The sequence below is a fragment of the Leptodactylus fuscus genome, chromosome 6 (genome assembly GCF_031893055.1).
Source record: "Leptodactylus fuscus isolate aLepFus1 chromosome 6, aLepFus1.hap2, whole genome shotgun sequence".
NCBI lineage: Eukaryota > Metazoa > Chordata > Amphibia > Anura > Leptodactylidae > Leptodactylus > Leptodactylus fuscus.
In genome coordinates this window covers 112,665,167-112,683,296 of record NC_134270.1, presented here as the reverse complement: position 1 = coordinate 112,683,296, position 18,130 = coordinate 112,665,167, and the positions used below count along the sequence as shown (strand labels likewise).

At 40.5% G+C, this 18,130-nt stretch overlaps 1 protein-coding gene across 1 annotated transcript in view; it reads left to right on the top strand.

The window, feature by feature from the left end:
- The window catches only part of VAPB (VAMP associated protein B and C), a 31,188-nt gene extending 13,058 nt beyond the window's left edge, over positions 1-18,130 (top strand). The window contains exons 2-6 of the mRNA XM_075277061.1: positions 5,277-5,429; positions 11,074-11,177; positions 11,400-11,480; positions 11,887-12,063; positions 13,153-18,130. Coding sequence (XP_075133162.1) covers positions 5,277-5,429; positions 11,074-11,177; positions 11,400-11,480; positions 11,887-12,063; positions 13,153-13,311 — 674 coding nt within the window. The 3' untranslated portion in view covers positions 13,312-18,130. The remainder of the gene's footprint in view (positions 1-5,276; positions 5,430-11,073; positions 11,178-11,399; positions 11,481-11,886; positions 12,064-13,152) is intronic.

The window sequence follows — 18,130 nt, the reverse complement described above, 5'->3', positions numbered from 1 at the left end:
TTACATTACTTAGCGTGTTTTATTATCATACTGCAGCATGTGCGAGATCAGACCGTGGGTATTTATGAAGTGTGAAAACCGCCACAAGTCACATCCCCGCTCTGGTATCTGGCATTTATTGTGTGTCTATTCCTGTATTAATAACAGAGGAAATATATACCATGGAATCCCATTAACCCTCCATCTGACAATCCGGCACCTGTCTTTTCTCAATCCGTACAATTGAGTTTGGTATATTTTCTATGACCTTTTGATAATCCGGCTCCCACCTGGTACGGTTAATTCCAGTAATTATACTGTAATTGCTGGATTATCAGAGGGTTATAAAAACATATTTAAAATGAACCTGTCCAGTCGATTTGGGTCACTAAACCCCCGATCCATAAGTGCCTGTGGGTAGTTTAGTGTCCCAAATTACCCTGTAATAAAGCCGCCATAGTGCCTCCAGCACTTGCGCAGTGAAGCTAGCGTGTATATCTGAGGCTTCACTGAAGAACTGCACAGACTCTGGGAGGCAACTTGCCGCTCACGGAAGAAAGAAGCGAGCTGCCTTTTCTTCAGGCAGATTCCACTGCTCATTGAGCCGTGGCGTCCGCCTTGCAGCAGCACCCTCCGGACTAGGCCCGTTCATTTTGGGCCTACTCCAGAGCGGGAAGCGCCGACAGTCACGGCAAGCGTATTTTGGTCCCAATTTTGACGTGGCTTCCCGCATCAAAATCAGGACCAAAATACGCTATTTCGCGCACATGTGAACTAAGCCTAAAGGTGTTTTTTTTTTTATAACTATTGTGGGCACGGATGGATTTGGGACACTAAACCCCAGGTCCAAAAGTGCCTGTGGATGGTTTAGTGTCCCAAATCAACCTGACAGGTTTTCTTTAAGCTGTGTAAAGTAAATACCATCAGGAGGAACATATCGAAATTCCTTGCTACAAATTCACCTCTGCTGCAATGATCACTCTACAACATATTAACAAGATGTTATGATAAAGACCAAACACCCACCTCTAATGCAATTCCTGTTTTCACTGATCAGTAGCCCAGACCGTATTTATTGCCATAATTGCTATCAAATGATATATTGCCTTCATGACCCGTACAGTGACACATGGGGTAATTATCCTAATTACTTGATTACAACATCTTAAAGATGGCTGCTGTAACAGGGAGGGGTGTTCATAACCCTCCTGTATACACATCCCTCCCCTCATGCTGGATTCTCCACTTGCATTGATTACTTTTGACCTTCTGAGACTCCCTGTTTTTCTTGCAGCTAATTTAGAAGGTGTTATATCCAGTGGGAGACCATTCCCAGCTTTATAAATAGGGCTTACATTGCTGAGGTGGGCAGAAAATTGTCTCAGAGAAGTGATCAAGGTTCCTCTGTAAACTCTCATGGGTATATACTTTGAGTGCGTTAACATAAGGCATGGTCAAACCAAACTTGTCAAGAATTAAAATTCATGTAGCCTGTACGTGGATGTACAGGATTAGAAAAATGTCTGCCACACCTGTCTGATGGTTGTGGATAGGTGTGGTGCGGTTTTGTTTTTTTTGTTGTGCAACCACATTAAATATTATAAAGTTACTCTTCCAAAATTTTGTCAAAATTCACAAATTTTTTTGTTTGTTTGTTAGATCACCCTCCCAGCTCTAGTGCTTGGTTCTAGCTTTGCTGTTGGACTGGATCATCTATTGGTCCATTGGGTTACCCTACTTAACAACAGTTTTGGTGGAATATATTTGAGGTATGGCTGCGCAGGATCTTTGGGCTGCCACGCAGGTTACCTGTACTTGATAATGTAGACTGGGAGAGATCTTGGGAAGGTGCGCTCTGGAGGTATTCGCATGCTTAAGGGTGAGAATCTAGTCGGACTGGTTTCAGTCTAAGGTTTTAGTTGCTGCATTCCATGCGCTGACCCAGAAGTTTTGTCATGGTAATATATACACCTTCCCTTTTTTCTAATGCTGCTAGTCTTTCAAATGTCTAAAGGCTTATTCACACACTTAATTTTTGCGGTTCTGTGATATGTGATAATTGTGGACTACATGCACACACATGGATTTTAGATGCAATAAGATTTTATTAAACTTCTGAATACAAGCACAGAACAATAAAATGACTTTCAGAAAATGTAGGTACGGGCTTATTTTCCAAATAAGCCCCTGTTATTCAGCTTTGGAGACTTGTTTTCATGTAAGGGGGCATTCACACTTGTGTCCGTGTCCGCCCTATGTGATTCCTCCGGGTTTCTGTCCTCACCCCCTGCTGAAACCGGACAGGACAGCTACTCGGCGCTCTGTTTTAAAACCCATTCATTTCAGACCTCCAGTGGACACAAGCAGTTTGCTTTTAAAACCCATTCAAATGAATGGAAAACCTTAGGAAAACTGCGAACCCCATAGACTGTAATGGAGTCCATCTGGTTTCCCCTGTTTTCGCTGAAAAGGATGAAAAATACAGACAGAAATGTCCTGCTTGGAGTGCTTTTCTTTCCGCATTTTTCATGCAGAGGGGAACGAAATCCTGAATGTAATGCAAGCGCTAGTGTGACCCCAGCGTCACTTGTCTTTTCTCCATATCAGTCTTCTACCAAAACCATGCAGGCTTTTTGTTCATGGCCATGAGTGGTGGTTTTACGTCGTTCTTTTTCCTTGATTTCTTCTGCCATCATTGTCTGTCTTGATCTTTTCATAACATGGCTTTTTTTAAATTTTTTATGTATATTAGTTGAAAAACATATTACTTCGTGGACACAGCCGAATTCTGTCTAGGAAACTCAATCTGTGTGGCAGCTTTATGTCAGTTTAGTACTGTAGTTATGAGGCCGTTCAGGAGCCGCTGCACCATAGCAGATTATGTTGCCTTGATTTTATGCAAACTGCTATGCCCTGGGAAATACAGGCCACATACAGCACATGTTTGTCAGGTGGAATACAGTCATGTTTATAAGGCCCTAAGGCAACTGCATTTGTGCAATGCATGGCACTATGCTGGCACCATTTAGATTCTACATGGTTTGTATTTGACTCCACTACATGATGTAGGATATAAGTCCTGAAGGTACCACACAGCATGCAGTCCAGCAGATGACCAGCCTTGGATGTAGTGTGTAGTTACATTGGCAAACATAAGGACACGTCAGAAACTTGTCACATGAGTGTCACAAGATGATCAGCTGATAAATATAGACTAAAGTGGAGTTTTTCTTTCCTTAAGCAAACTTGAAAATCTACTAAATTAAAGGGCATCTGTCACTGCTTATCCCTGTTATATCATTGCATTAGTTCGACAATAATGAACATATTATTGTAAGCGCTAGAAGTCTGTCAGACCACTCCATTAGCCTGTGTGAACTTTATAGTTGGCCCGTTGGTGCACAGCCCAAGCCACGACCATTAGTTATGTGGCCCCAAAGGTTACAAAATGTCCATAAAGCTTAATCTCTGTAGGAGTGCGAAGTTCTACAACGTTGTGATATACTGTACTTTCTTTATATAATTCTGCTTTATTCACATTAACATTGACTACTAGTACTGACACTTGTTCCTGTTAATGTCTTTTAACAATTTTCTAAAAAGTAATATTTTAAATATCCCTTTATAGCATACTCTCCTATATTTTCTTTCCACTAGTACTGGCACACTAGCACTGTGCTAGACTGCTGTTTTAGCAGGTAGACACGGACACTGGGAGACCCCATTGACTATAATGGGGTCCATCAGGTGTCTGGAGTTTCAAGACTCAGGTGCAGATGTGAATCTAGCGTGTCCGTGAATGAGAATCTTACAATGAGGTAGCAAACCCTTTTACATAGCTAGTCCTGCACTCAGCTGAGAGGTGGATGTCATAGTATTCGGTCCAGACAGCACTTTGTAGAACACAGCTCTCTAGTCCAGACTGACATTATAATAAAGTACCAAAGTTTATTTTGCTCACGGAGCATTGCAAGTCTTTATACAGTTATGACGTTTACATAATTCTTTTATTTATTTTTTTTTATTCAAATTTTTATTGATTTTTCTTTTTCATAAGAACATACAAACATCAGCAGAAGATACATAAATCTTAATTCTGATCATTTCAAGAGCTTATAGTGTATGGGTAGTGCAGAGGATGAGCCAGAATCACCCCTTAGTGTATTCACTCACAAAGCGGGATTTTGTAGGGACCGTTTATGACTCGTTCCCTGATAAGAAGGTTAAATGTTGTCTTAGGACTTAGGTAGGGTTCACACTACCTTGGTGTCCGCTCTGAAGGTGTCAGTTTATAAAAAGAAAAAGGCGGCACACCAAGAATATGTGGTAAAAAAGTTTCGGAGGCTTATTGCCTCATGGTGTGACGTTTCAGCTCTAGTGAGAGCCCGTTTCATACCTCGAGCTTAAACTTCGCAGCGTAGGCAATAAACCTACACTTTGTTACGACATATTCTTGGTGTGCCACCTGTTTTTTTTTAAAAAAAAATTGTACTGCACAGGACAGAGCCTTTCTCCATTGAGTACTCTATACTGGTGGGTGTGTGTGTGTGTTTAAAAAATAAAATAAAAATATATACGGTGTGTATATATATATATATATATATATATATATATATATATATGTGTGTGTCTCTCTATTTTGTAATTTTATTTATTTTTAAATCTTTACTGTTTTTTCATTTGCAATGTAAGATGATGTTAAAGACCAGAGGAACATCCATCAAAATTAACAGGTTGGAAAGTAACAATGAGTGTTAGAAAATAGAAAACAAAATATCGGGAAGCAGGACAATGGGGGAGAAAGGGGCCATAGAAAAGACAGGAATGGAAGGAGAGGGCAGAGGAACTAATGAACTAAGTGGAAGAAAATAGAGGGATATGGGAAAACAAGAAAATAGAGGGAGAAGAAAAGAAAGAGGTAAAAAAAGAGCGAAGGGGAGTCAGGGCCATCTTCTATCCCCTATTCTAACCCCCCCCTTACACCACAAACAGACCACAGCTGGAGCCTATGAAGCAATAATGATAGGCTAGTATTCCGTTGAGGTAAGTTGGCCTGTAGAGCGATCAGGGCACATGCGTTTTTTAAATGTACTATGAACATGAGACATTAAAAAATAGGACACATTCTGCTTATGACCTTTATTTTGTGGATCTTTAAAAGACTTTGAGGGGTCTGTGAAAACTGCCACATTGTTTTTAAAAAGCAGATAATTTTATCCAAGTGTCATGGCTAATTTGTGTCACTATCATGTGAATAAGCCCAATCTTCTTACAAGTCTTATGTCTTTTTATTTTAGGTCCTTTCACAGATGTTGTTACAACAAACCTGAAACTCTCGAACCCCACAGAGAAAAATGTTTGTTTCAAAGTGAAGACCACGGCGCCTCGCCGGTACTGTGTGCGACCTAACAGCGGGGTCATCGATGCTGGTTCCTCCATTAATGTATCTGGTGAGTCATTGGTATTGAAAAATTCTATGAAAGAAAAGGCCTAGGAAAGGATCTCATTCTGTTGGTGGGTGTGAGTAGTCATTAGTTGTTTCTCCCCTGCAAAATTGTTACACCCAGTTCACGCTAGCATCTGGCTCTCTGTTCTGGGCAACAGACAAGCGGACCACTAAAATAGTGGTCACATACGCAGCCCTATTGACTATATATGTTTTTAAACTGAAAGTAGCGGCTGAAAAAGCTGTGCAGGATGTTTTATTCCGCTGAATTTAGGCAGCCACCATAATGGAGTCTCAGATGCACAATGTAATGTCGCCTTAGATGCCTAGTTTAGCAGCTTATTTGACCATCAGATGGATGGTAGGCAACAGTGAGCATCGCTGGCGAATTTCACTTTGAGTAGACCAACAAACTTCACCTTATAGACTCATACACACACTTCTTGCAAGGGAACACTGAGATGCCACATAACAAATACTTCCAAGAGAATACATTATAAAATAACATGGATTATAACAACATTGAGAGAACTGGGCTTCTATACTGGTTCACCAGTTTGAAATGGTCCTTATAGTAGTCCGTGGAGAAATGGCCATGTTTCTTCACAATTCGCTCCATTATAAAGTCCATGGAAGTGTAACTCAAAAGTTGAGATTCACTTTAGGCTAAGGCCCCATGCTACAGAAAAGCAGTGGTTTTTTTGGCGCTATTTTTGCTGCTGTTTTTGAGCCAAGACTAGGAGTGGACTGAGCAGAAGGTAGGAATATAAGAGCTTTCTAATATATTCCCCTTTTCCTTTTGTAGCCATTCTTGGCTTTGGATCAAAGAACCGCAGAAAAATTGTCAAAACAAAACAAAAAACAAAAAACAAAAAAAAAAAAAGCTTTTTTGTAACTTGGGACTCAACCTTAATCAGTTTTTTTGTCTAGTCAATTAAAAAGGACCTTTCATAGAGAAACTCTGGATGGCTCCGATACATCCCAATGCGTTTCTGTGGTCCCGTTCCTCTCCCCTTCCGTCCACTCCCCTTTTGGGTCCTATACGCTTCACAAGGGCCATTTGGATTACCTGCTCTAAAATCTTTCCCCTTGCCTCCCAGTGTTCGTCCATGATTTCCTTTTTGTACAACCCCCTCTTACCGGAGGGACTTACGTCAGCTTTGGTGCGACCATGGAGTAGGCTTGGCCTTTTCCGTGTCGCTGACTTAATAGACCCGCTGACGTTGGTGCTTAGGCCCTTTGAGTATTTTGTGTCAGAACTGCATCTACCCGCCACTGAATGGTTGCATTACCAGCAGATTGTCCATTTTGTTTTTACCCAGTACGGCTCTCTGAAGGTGTCCCCACTGACTGTCTTTGAAAAACTGTGTCGTGCGGGCACCTGTACTGCAGGCCTAATCTCTGGTATTTATGGTATCCTCTCCTCCTCTGGACGGCAGGGCCCCATATCGCATAAATATATGGAGAGGTGGTCTGGGGCCTTGAACAGGCAGATCTCCCCGAACCAATGGCAAATTATCTGGTCCCGTGCAGCTAAATCATCCACCTGTTACGTTCCAGGAGACCCAGTACAAGCTACTTATGCACTGGTACCATACCCCAGCCTTGCTCCACTCCCTTAATCCTAACATTTCTTCCCAGTGTTGGCGTTGCCGGACAGGAGTGGGTACCCTGTATCATATTTTTTGGGACTGTCCAGGGATCTGTCCATTCAGGCTGGAGGTCAAGTCCCTTACAGACGCTCTATTTATCCAAGGTGTACCTTTAGACCCCCTCATCTATCTCCTCAATCTCACCCCTGCTCATCTGGGTAAGCACACCTCTAAATCGTTCCTTTATCTCTGTACCGCAGCCAAAACTCTCATCGCTCTCCGATGGAAGAGTGCATCTCCTCCCACTGGCTCTGATCTTGTAGTCCGACTTAAGGATGTCCGTAGTATGGAGAACTTGACAGCCACACTTAATCATACTGTTCAGGCGTTCCAGGCTATATGGTCATCTTGGGACGCATACTGTATTTTGAATGGTCTCTGACTCCTTCCCCTTCCCTTCCTCCCCCACCCCCTCATTTCTACTCTCAGGTTTTTGTGATGTGTATACATTTCCAGTCTATTTGACATTATATGCATTGCTTTACGTTCATGTTTTTTAGGTTTTCAACTCTTGTGTTGTATTGTATTTTACAAAAATCCTTTCAATAAAAATTACAGTTTAAAAAAAAAAAAAGGACCTTTCACCGCCTCCAACTAACTCCTGACCAATTAGTGCTGATGATAGTGTAATTATGATAGTATGTGCTGAAACTGTGAGGTGGGCCGTCCTAAGATGGAGATAGTCTGGGACCTACCTGACATTAGAGAGACTAATTAGGATATTGGGTGCTGAAGCTATCGTTCAACAATGAGGGATAGAGACAAAATTCTACCTGAACTAGAATTGGTAGAGGGGAACCTATGGAAGAATGCAAAGAGGTGGTGAAAGGTCCTCTGCCTTTGTTCTAAGTGAGGTGAATGCTGCAAAGAATTCTCCCAACTGAAAACAGGAAGGTTCTGCATGGTATATGGCCTAGTGGACAGTGTACTATAACGTGGCATGTCCATACACAGCAGAAGAGTGGTCGATCGCAGAATTATCACTAAATTGTGTCGCCTATGGTGCTCGGACATCTCAAAGCATGCAGTTGACAGCTATGAAATTAAAGGAGGTACAGTCTGTAGTGGAAAGCAAAGCACCCAGTACCAAAATAAAGGCAAGTTGATCTGGTACCATACAGTGGAAAAGTGGCTTATGTATCTAAATGAATAGTTGTTGTTTCCTAGGTTTATATATACTTGGTGTACCCTGCTGGTTTTATGATGGCTACATGGTGCTAATGTCATCCTTTGCAGGGGTAGCTTCACACTGTTTGAGTAAATGAGGTAGAATTGCTATGGTAACTATGCAGTGTCATGTCCTCATAGGATTTCAGCTAACACCTGAAGGACGGGCCCAACGTCTAGCATTCCTGTATGATGACTGGTTCCCCATCTGTACCTGTCTAGTTATATAGTTGGGTGTGCCCCCTTTAATTCGTATGTGTATCAGTTCATCAAGTCTGTCCTCCCTCCTAAATATACTCCACCCAGATATCTCTGTGTATTAAAAGAATGGAAAATATCAAAGGAAATCATAAACACGTCAACGAAAAGCTAGAAGACAGGATGTTCTGAAGAAACACACACTATCCATATGGCGGCCAGAAGTCGAAAAGGTTTTCTTACAATTTTCATAGTCCTTAAAAAAAAAAAAAAAAAAAAAAAAAAAAAAAAGCGCACTTCTCACTTATTTCATTGGGGGACTCAGCATGATTGGTATCATTATCCCTGTCGGAGCGTTTCCAGGGCTTTTCCTCCAACCTGTTCACTGCCCCAATGAGGGATAACTCACTTTGCCCCATCCTGTACCTGAAGGGGCTCAACAGATTTGTTGTCTGAGTCTGGAGGTTCTGCATGGAGTCCTTGCAGTCCGCGGTTTCATCCACTCCAGAGATCTTTACTTGAGATCTTCTGTCTTGAAAGGTTGGCTTCTTGGTAGTCATTACTTCCTTTCAGAGGGTTTCCATACTGTCTGTCCTATACCAGAAGCCTCCATTTCTTGTTCTCCACAAGGACAAGGGTGTCCTTCACCCGCCACTGTCTTCTCTTCTTATGGTGGTTTCTTCTTTCCACATCAATGAGACCATTGTCTTACCATTTTTCTGCCTGGACCCCAAGCACCCGCGTGCATTTGGACAATCTGGGTCTGTCTCTGACTGACCCCTGAATTTGGCGCACTATAGACTTTCTTGGTATGTGCCCCAGTGCTGGAGATATCTGTGCCATTAATTTCTGTTAATCACAGCCCGACGATGATTCAGTGCACTGTCTGCTTTCTAGCAGTATTTAATACTGCACATTGAGGAGGATGTGATTTGCCCTCTTTAAACAGAACAGGCTTCCTGGTTCTACCACTCAGGTAGAATGAAGAAACTAAAGATCATAGCTGCAAGAAATATATCATTCTTCTTTAAATTTGTAAACTGAATGAATTTGGTTTATTGCTCAGCCCTAACTGGTATTGGTGTTGTTTCCATAAGGAGACTTAGTACCCCTCCTGACCTGCTTCATTTCTATATTAAGATTACAAAAAACCCCCCTCAGATCAGCACTCTGGTGGTGTATCAGTATTAGGGTGCCTTCACAAGGCGTAGCGTGCCGCTCCTTTAGACACGTATACACGTGTCCGAGCACGGCACTTCAAAACAGAGCCCATTGATTTCAATGGGTGCCGATATTTGCGCACTGCCCATTGAAATCAGTAGGTAGAAAAGCCTCCGATTGATTTCAATTGGCAGCGCGCGTATATCTGCACCCGTTGAAATCAATGGGCTCTGTTTTGAAGCGCCGCAGTCAGACACATGTATACATGTCTAAAGGAGCGGTGCGCTACGCCGTGTGAACGCACCCTTACATTGTATGTATTATCTCCTTCTAACCCTGTGCTGTAATAGTATGTTGCGGAATGATGGCGCCGACACAGAGGATGTGTATGCAATATTTCTTAAAGAGGACCTTTCATCAGATCGGGATCATGCAGTTTTATATCGGCTTTCCCGATCTGTGCCCGGTGTAAAGCGCTATCGGTCCCGGTACCGTAGTGCTTTACAGTCAGAAGGGTGTTTCTGACAGTTAGCCAGGGACGCCCTTCTGCCCAGCAGCGCCTATCGCGCTGTACTGTGTGAGCGGGGAGGAACGCCCCCTCCCTCTGCTCACAGTGCTCGTCCATAGACGAGTATTATCAGGAGGGGAGGGGGCGTTCCTCCCCGCTCACACTCTACAGCGCGATAGGCGCTGCTGGGCAGAAGGGCATCCCTGGCTAAGTGTCAAAAACGCCCTTCTGACTGTAAAGCCCTACGGTACTGGGACCGATAGCGCTTTACACCGGGCACAGATCGGGAAAGCCGATATAAAACTGCATGTGCCCGATCTGATGAAAGGTCCTCTTTAAAGGTGCAGGCTGTATTTTCTCAAAACCTGAGTGTTTACGTATTTATTAATTTATTTTGCTTGTATGGCGGCATTATATTTACTGATATTGTCAATGCTGTCCCGTATAGGATATCAGTATGTCTTTGGCGTGTGGGAGAAAAACCCCCACAAACAAGAGGGGAACATACAAACTTCATGCAGATGTTGTTATTGGCTGGATTTGAGCCCAGGACTCCAGCGCTGCAAGGCTACAGTGCTATCTAACAAGTAGCAGTTTCCAACAAAATGTACATCACATACAAAAACCTTTTATTAATGTCAAGGAAAAAAAACCTGGTACATCACAACAACTGGTGCACCTTGTAAAAGAAAAAAAAAAAAAAGTCTAAATTTACTTTGTTCATCTGTCTTAAAAATAAATGCACTAAAAGGGTATTTAAAATCCTACTTGCCCTTGACATACTTGGCAGAAACAAACAAGTCCTCATGCAACTTTGGTAATGGAAAAATTAAAATATCATGGGTGCCAGAGGAAGTGGAACAATGCTTTATAAATTATGTGAAGAGCTGGAGTTTGGGGAGGTGGGAAAGGTCCCCTTTTAATGTATACATGTTAACTTTTTTCACTCAATTTATTTTCAGTTATGCTTCAACCGTTTGACTATGATCCTAATGAGAAAAGCAAACATAAGTTCATGGTCCAGTCCATTTATGCACCGCCTGACACCTCTGACATGGAAGCTGTTGTAAGTACATAATGCTTCTACTATGGCATCAGAACCAACTTTGATAAATCTCATTGTATGCAGGCAATCTAGTGTTATTGTAACAGATCCCCTGTGTCCCGTTATGGGTCATTTGGTGTGGTTATGTTTATATCAGTTTTAATGAATGTATATATGTTTATATATAGAAATGCATCTTTTTGAAAAAAATTTTTTTATATATATATATATTTTTTTTCCCAGTGGAAAGAAGCTAAGCCGGAGGAATTGATGGACTCAAAACTGCGGTGCCTGTTTGAGCTACCTTCTGAGAATGACAAACCCGTAAGTATTTTCTTAAAGATCTTGGAAGTCATTTCACTTAGTGTTGCAGAAAAAAAAAACACCTCGCATTACTTTTCACATATAGAGGCAACTGTTTGGTTCACTGGGCCAAAAATTAGACCATATTTTGGGGTGCTGGTTGTCCATACTTTCCTAGAATATGAGAGAAACCATTTTATTGGCTTCTTCAAGATGCTACGTTTAAGTACATTTTAGACACTTATAACTTGTGTTTCCAGCCTGAACATTTACAGCTTTGGACATGTCCTGATTTTTGCCTTGGCTTTTCCAAAAAGTCATTGCACAACCACTGCATTTTATTTTAGCGGTATCTGACTACGCAGTGTTCCTGCAGTGCCCATGAGAGGCTGATTGTTGATTAATTTCTTTTTCTGTTGCATTTCAGCATGAAGGTGAAGCAAACAAGGTCCTCTCTAGCAGCGTAACAAAGACAGAATCCACCTCTATGTTCAAATCCATAAGTTCCAGTCTGGACGACTCCGAGCATAAGAAGGTGTTAGAAGATAACAAGCGGCTGCAATTGGAACTCCAGAGACTACGGGAGGACTACAAACAGCTCAAGGTAAAGATGTAAAACCAAAATATTTTCACTTCCATATTCCTTGAAGTTGCAGCCTGAAGTATACAGCTCTTTTTGTTACAATGTTTCAGTAGGAAAACTTCCTGTTTTTAGATATTCAGTTTTGCCTTGGGGACATCTGTGGATCTAAATCATTATCTACACTTAGTCTAGAATTATTTATTCTGATTTCAATGATGGAACCACCAGATGCAGAAGTTTAACTTGGTTGTCTTATCAAATACTTTGGTGGCGTATGGCTTAGCCTCTGTAATTTTTCAGAATTGGCAGAAAAAGACCCTTAAAGGCATTTTCTTCATGTTCTCTTGCTGGAAGTCTGACCACTGGGATGGACCACAACTTCCATTGAGTGCTCTTTGTGAGAGACTCTTGAGTGCAAATGTCCCATACAGGTGAATAGAACATTGGCCACACTGCTCTGTTCACATTGAGCCTTCAAGACCTCTTCCAGACCCCTGTTCACTTTTATGGCGTGTCCTGTGGAATTTTCAGGCTAATTGGACAGAGCACAGAACAGAAGTATTAACACATTACTAGAGCAAAGGGGTTTAGGCCCTTTGACCTCAGATATCTCTGTTACAGGCAGTTATAATGCCTATAACTTTTCACTTTCATCTGGCATTACTTTTTGTCTATATCTAATTTATACATGAGGGTTGTCAGGTTTTGGTCAATTAATTTTTTTAAATGGGAATATCTGGTCAGTGATATCAATGGGAATAGAGATGCAGTAAAGCCATCTGCTTCAAGCTCTATGCATTGTATATAGTCCAGGCGCACCCCGGACCAATTGATCTCTGTAGGGGCTGGCGGTCGGACTGTAACCATTCACACATTTATGACTTATTTATGACTTATTAATGTGTAATCCTTTGTTCTTTTCATAGTCCTGTTAAAAAAAAAAAAAAAAAGGCTTACTATTGGTTCATTTTATTATTTGTGTAAAATATGCTTTTCCCATATTTCGTCCAAAACTGCAAGTTGATATCTTTGTAACAATTTATTGTGCTGTAATTCCATCATTGGCCACTAGGCTGTGCACTGACACAATTCTTTTTTTATTTTTAACAGGAGGAAGATGGGTTGAGGATGCGAAAACTCCAAGCCTCCAGTAACCCCGTCTCTTCATCCTCTAGCCTTGTAAAAGATGAAGGCTTAAACCCCCGGATACTCGCCCTGGCAGTCTTGGTTTTCATTATCGGTGTAATCATAGGGAAAGTGGCCTTGTAGACGTCGCATGCTTTAAAGGAAACGAGAAACAAAATTTACACAAATCATACTGTCGATGGTTTAGCCATATCAAAGAAATTTAAATTTATTCATAACGAGAGCGAGAAAAAAAAAAAAAGTACATTTCACAGGTCCTACCTTTAAGTTCCTCCCTCCCCCTCCCCGCTCAACTCTAACATTTTTGCTTCTAGGATCAGATCAATTGTACAGAATGATTCATTAGCAAAGATCATTATTGATTAAATAACAGTCACCTAATTCTTTAACATCGTACTGTAAAATGTCATTTTAAAGACAAAAAAAAAGAAAAACAAAACACATTTTTAAACCTCTGGATAAGTGTTTCTGGTTTACCTCTTTTAAGAAAAAAAAAAAAAGTCAAAGAAATGTCATCACTTTATGTCCAGTGGCGCCGTCTTACACCCTGTTGTCAAGTAGGTTCCAAGGGAGGGTAGGGGGAAATGGTATTTTTTTTTTTTTTTGCCCTCCAGTCTATGTATACATATATATAAATATATATAAATATAATAGTCATACTTGCTGCTCATGAAGGATTACGTCCATTTTAATTGTATAAACCTTCCCAATTTCATGTGCTGTATCCTACGGTTGCAGTCTTTGGATTTGCACAAAGTTAGTTGCCAGTTCGAGGTTTTGGATGAGCCAGCCAAATGAAGGGGGGGCGGCGGGGGGTTGGTTAACCTGCTTGGCAAGGCTGTACATTGCAGAGATTTTTTTTTTTTCCGGTAATGGTTACGGGACACAGACCTATATGTACAGAAGTTGCTTATTGTATGAGGTATTGGCTCATAATAATAGGGATGGGGGAGGTCTGGCTAGCAGTGAATATTCAGGTGCTTGGGAATAGTTATTTTGGAGTAGGGACCAAACAGGAGACCATCATATAGTATTTTATACAGGGTGAAGAGTCAGCTTTGCCCTGCCCCATAATAAGCCATTTTACAGTGTTTACGTCACATCACTATCTATTACTTCTACCCATTGTTCAGGTGATCTGTCAATGCGGATACAGACATGTTATGTTGTGCATACATAAAACCTGCACACGTTTCAGTATATAGTTTGGCGTTCATTGTCTATCTATGGGGGTCTTTTGTGTGTTACTTCTGTGTGGTTAAGAAAAAAAATGTTTCCTATAAACAACTTAATACATTGGGTCTTGTTAAAGATTTTAGCGTCCCCCTCCCCCCCTTTCCAATTTAGGTATAAAATCTGGGAAAAAAAATTGAAATTTTACCCCTTTAGGTGTCCCTGCTGTAAATTAAAACTTTCAAAAATATCTGCTTGTGTTTTTATTTTACAAATTTTCATCCACATTTATTTGGAGATGGAAAATTGAGTTCTAGTTCATGGGTTGTGTTTGGTTTTGCAATCTGTCCCTGTTCAGCTTTTCTATGATGCTTACATAGACAGCTCATGCGCAACGATGGTAGCTGTTTCTGGAGAAAGGAAGACTTATTTCATTTTTTAATCTGATTCAACACCTTTAAAGGGAATGTGTCACCAGGACATGGCACTATTAATTTGTATTGGACCAGTTTTCTAGGTATGCTGTGCGACCTGAGCAGAGGTCATTGTGTTGAGTAGATAAGCTGTAAAATCCTCTGCGACTGGTGGATTGTGTGTCAGCTACATATACATCCTAGAAGAGATCGTCAGTGTGCTGGCAAGTGAGGAACTGCTGCAAAGAAATCTGCACAAACCAGGAAGTATCAGCATTACTAATATATATATATATATATATATATATATATATATATATATATATATATATTCTTTAAAGATATCAATATCTTTAATATAAAACTTGATTTAAAAAAAAAAATAAAATGAGGTCATATTCTGGCGACACATTTCCTTTTAAGGTTTTTCTCTCTCCCCTTAAACACCCCAGGTTTGAGATCAACTGATTGCTAAGGAAATACTGAGGCCAGTTTTGGACATTTACAAGATCTAGGCTTGCTGTCATTCATTATAGAGCCCTATGATGATCTAAATTTGGTTTAGTAGAATTTCCAGTATTAGGTTTATCTTAAACCAGCGTGACTTTTAGTATGTGTTTGACAGGGGTCTACTGAATTGTATCACTTAGGGAAATATTAATGAGATTTACATTCAGATGGTTCCCATTTCATCTTGTGTTACTATGATTTTACAGCAGCATTGTTTCTCTAACCAGTATTATTCCAATTATACGTCTCCACATTAGTCCTCCATCTAATGAGGGGTTTCAACCCACTACGGTATCTTCATCCCCATATGTAATACAGGCCTTACAGTAAGGTAAAACATTGTCATAACATCCAGATGACTAAAGATAAAAGTAGTACCAGCCATATTAAAATGGTTAAAGGAGTGTACGACCATACAACCTATCACCTATCCACAGTGTCTGACCACTGGAGCTTACAACAATCACAAGAATGGGGTCCCAACTTCCTTGTGTGAGTAAAGCATCAACCATGTATGCATCCTGTGAGATCGCCAGCCGCTGGAGATTCTCGATTCCTCTTGGTCAGTCCCATAGAGTTGCATGGAGGAGAGGTGATCGTGCATGAATTTGCTTTATTCACACAAGATACTCGAGACCCGTTTTTGTGATCCGTGGGGGGTATCCAGTAGTCATCCACTGATCAGACACTAACCACATACCACTGTAATAGGGAAAAAGAAAGTATTAGTGGAGTACTTTCAATCCTACTCAGTGCCAGGTCTTCCTCGAGTCATGAAGATATGAGTCATTTGGTTATTATGGACCTGCTTCCTTCATAACTAGTCTGATCAGCACCATTTTTTTCTTCACCATGGAGCTGGATTGGCACAGGAGGAAATGGCTGGCATTGGTCATGCCATTTCCCATTCTAGATTGCGTTATGAATGAGATTTTTTCTAATAACTGGTCGTAGATATGAAGAGCACCTTTAAAGGTTTGACTGTTGCTCCCCTGTATTACAAGGAACAGCTAATTTCCTTGGGCATTCAGCTTGATAGAGGCAGCTGTCACATGCAGAAGTATACAAAATGACATTAGCAATCCTGTCTTGAAGGGCCAGTATTGTATATATTCTTTTTTTTTTTTTTGTAAAGCTTGTATAGAAAAAAGCAAACTACTAAATGCAACTTCGAAGTAAACCCCATTCTAGAACAATATTTCACGGTCAAGATTTACTTTTAGTAAAGAAAAGGCAAGTATTTATAATATTCCTTAGCTTGTAGAAGTAGTTTCTTGTCCATTTACAGCCAAAGGGAAGGTAAAAATGTTGCAGGTTCTTGCTTCTAATGGTCATGTGACCTAGAAGCCCTATGTAAATGTTTTCTGAACTCTCAATCCCAGGACTCCAGTAGAATGTAGAGTTTGGTTTTCTGTCTGATCAGTGAATAACACGTGACGTGAAACAAAATAAGTAAAGCAAATACAAAGAAATGTAACATTCTATGGAATATGTTGTGAACAATGGAGTTTTCTTTTAAGAAACTTTTAAACATTAGTTCTAATATCTGCCTAACCGCACTGCTGCAAAGCTGTACTATTACATGTGTGTGAATGGAACAACAAGAGTCTTTCATATCCAGTCAAATTGGGATTTTTTTTGTTTATTGCACTATTAAAGGAGCACTCCACCTGGAAAGAGCACGTTTATAGGCAAGAGCGGCTTGTTGAATTTCAGTAAGTTATGTTAATGTGGAAAAGTTTACATTTATACATGTTGCTATTACAAGCTTAGAATGTGGTCCTCTTAAGTGCCCAGTATTCCATAATCTTTGTATTACATTTGGACCGTGACCGCAGATTGCATTAAATGTTGGTAAGAGACTCGGGACAGAGTCAACTTCTAATTTTCTCAGAACAGTGACATTCCTGTCCTTATACCATATCTGGTACTGCTAGCTCAATGGGATTGGGGTGTATACCAAACACAATTTATGGGCAGCCGTTCCGCTGTTGGTGGGATAGCAGTCTTTCTTCTAATCTTGGTCTGCCCCTTTTACTTTCTACGCCTTCGGAGTCTTATGTTATTCATTACCAGTAAATCTGCCACCTCTTTCCATCTGTGTAAAGCACATTTCCACTTAGGCTGATGAAGTTACAACTCTTGTGTAGTTCCTCCATAGGAAACAATGATCCTTGTTTGTAGTTTCCGCTACAAGTGGTCTGCGTGTTTCTACACTTTTATCACAAGCCAGTTAGAATTGTCCATGTTCTGAGTTGAAATATTAAAAATTAAGATATTAAACTGTTTGTTGTCGCTAATGTGTTTAAAATTCCTTTAATCCATTATCAAAGTGACCGTATACGTGCCAAATTATCAGATGTCTGGAAACAAATATTTTAATCTCTATTTTATATATTCTGAATTAGATTTACTGGATTATTGTATGCTAGTTTAAAGGAAATTCCATAGTAGTGACATCTCCAGGACATGAGACTGTTTGTTTATTTCTTGTTGCTTATATGGTGACAGTATATTCTGTAGTAATATATGCCATATGTCTTCTGTGTCGGGGGGGTTGGGGTTCACAGTCTAATCTCCTTATCTCTACACATCCATATTGTGGGGCCAGTAATCCTGAATCTGCAAGCCACCACTACTAACCCCTGAGTTTCTCCTCGACCCCATACTGCACCTCTGAGATTATAATAGATTTATATTCTTTATGTCATGGTGAGGCCCTTTTCTTGGTTTCTAGATTATAATACTTAGGGCCTAAAATTAGTCTTAAAGTATTCTGGTTGCTTTTATGACCCAGACTTGAAGATTTGCTGCGTTGTCTTTATGAATAAAGTTAATGTTCTGAA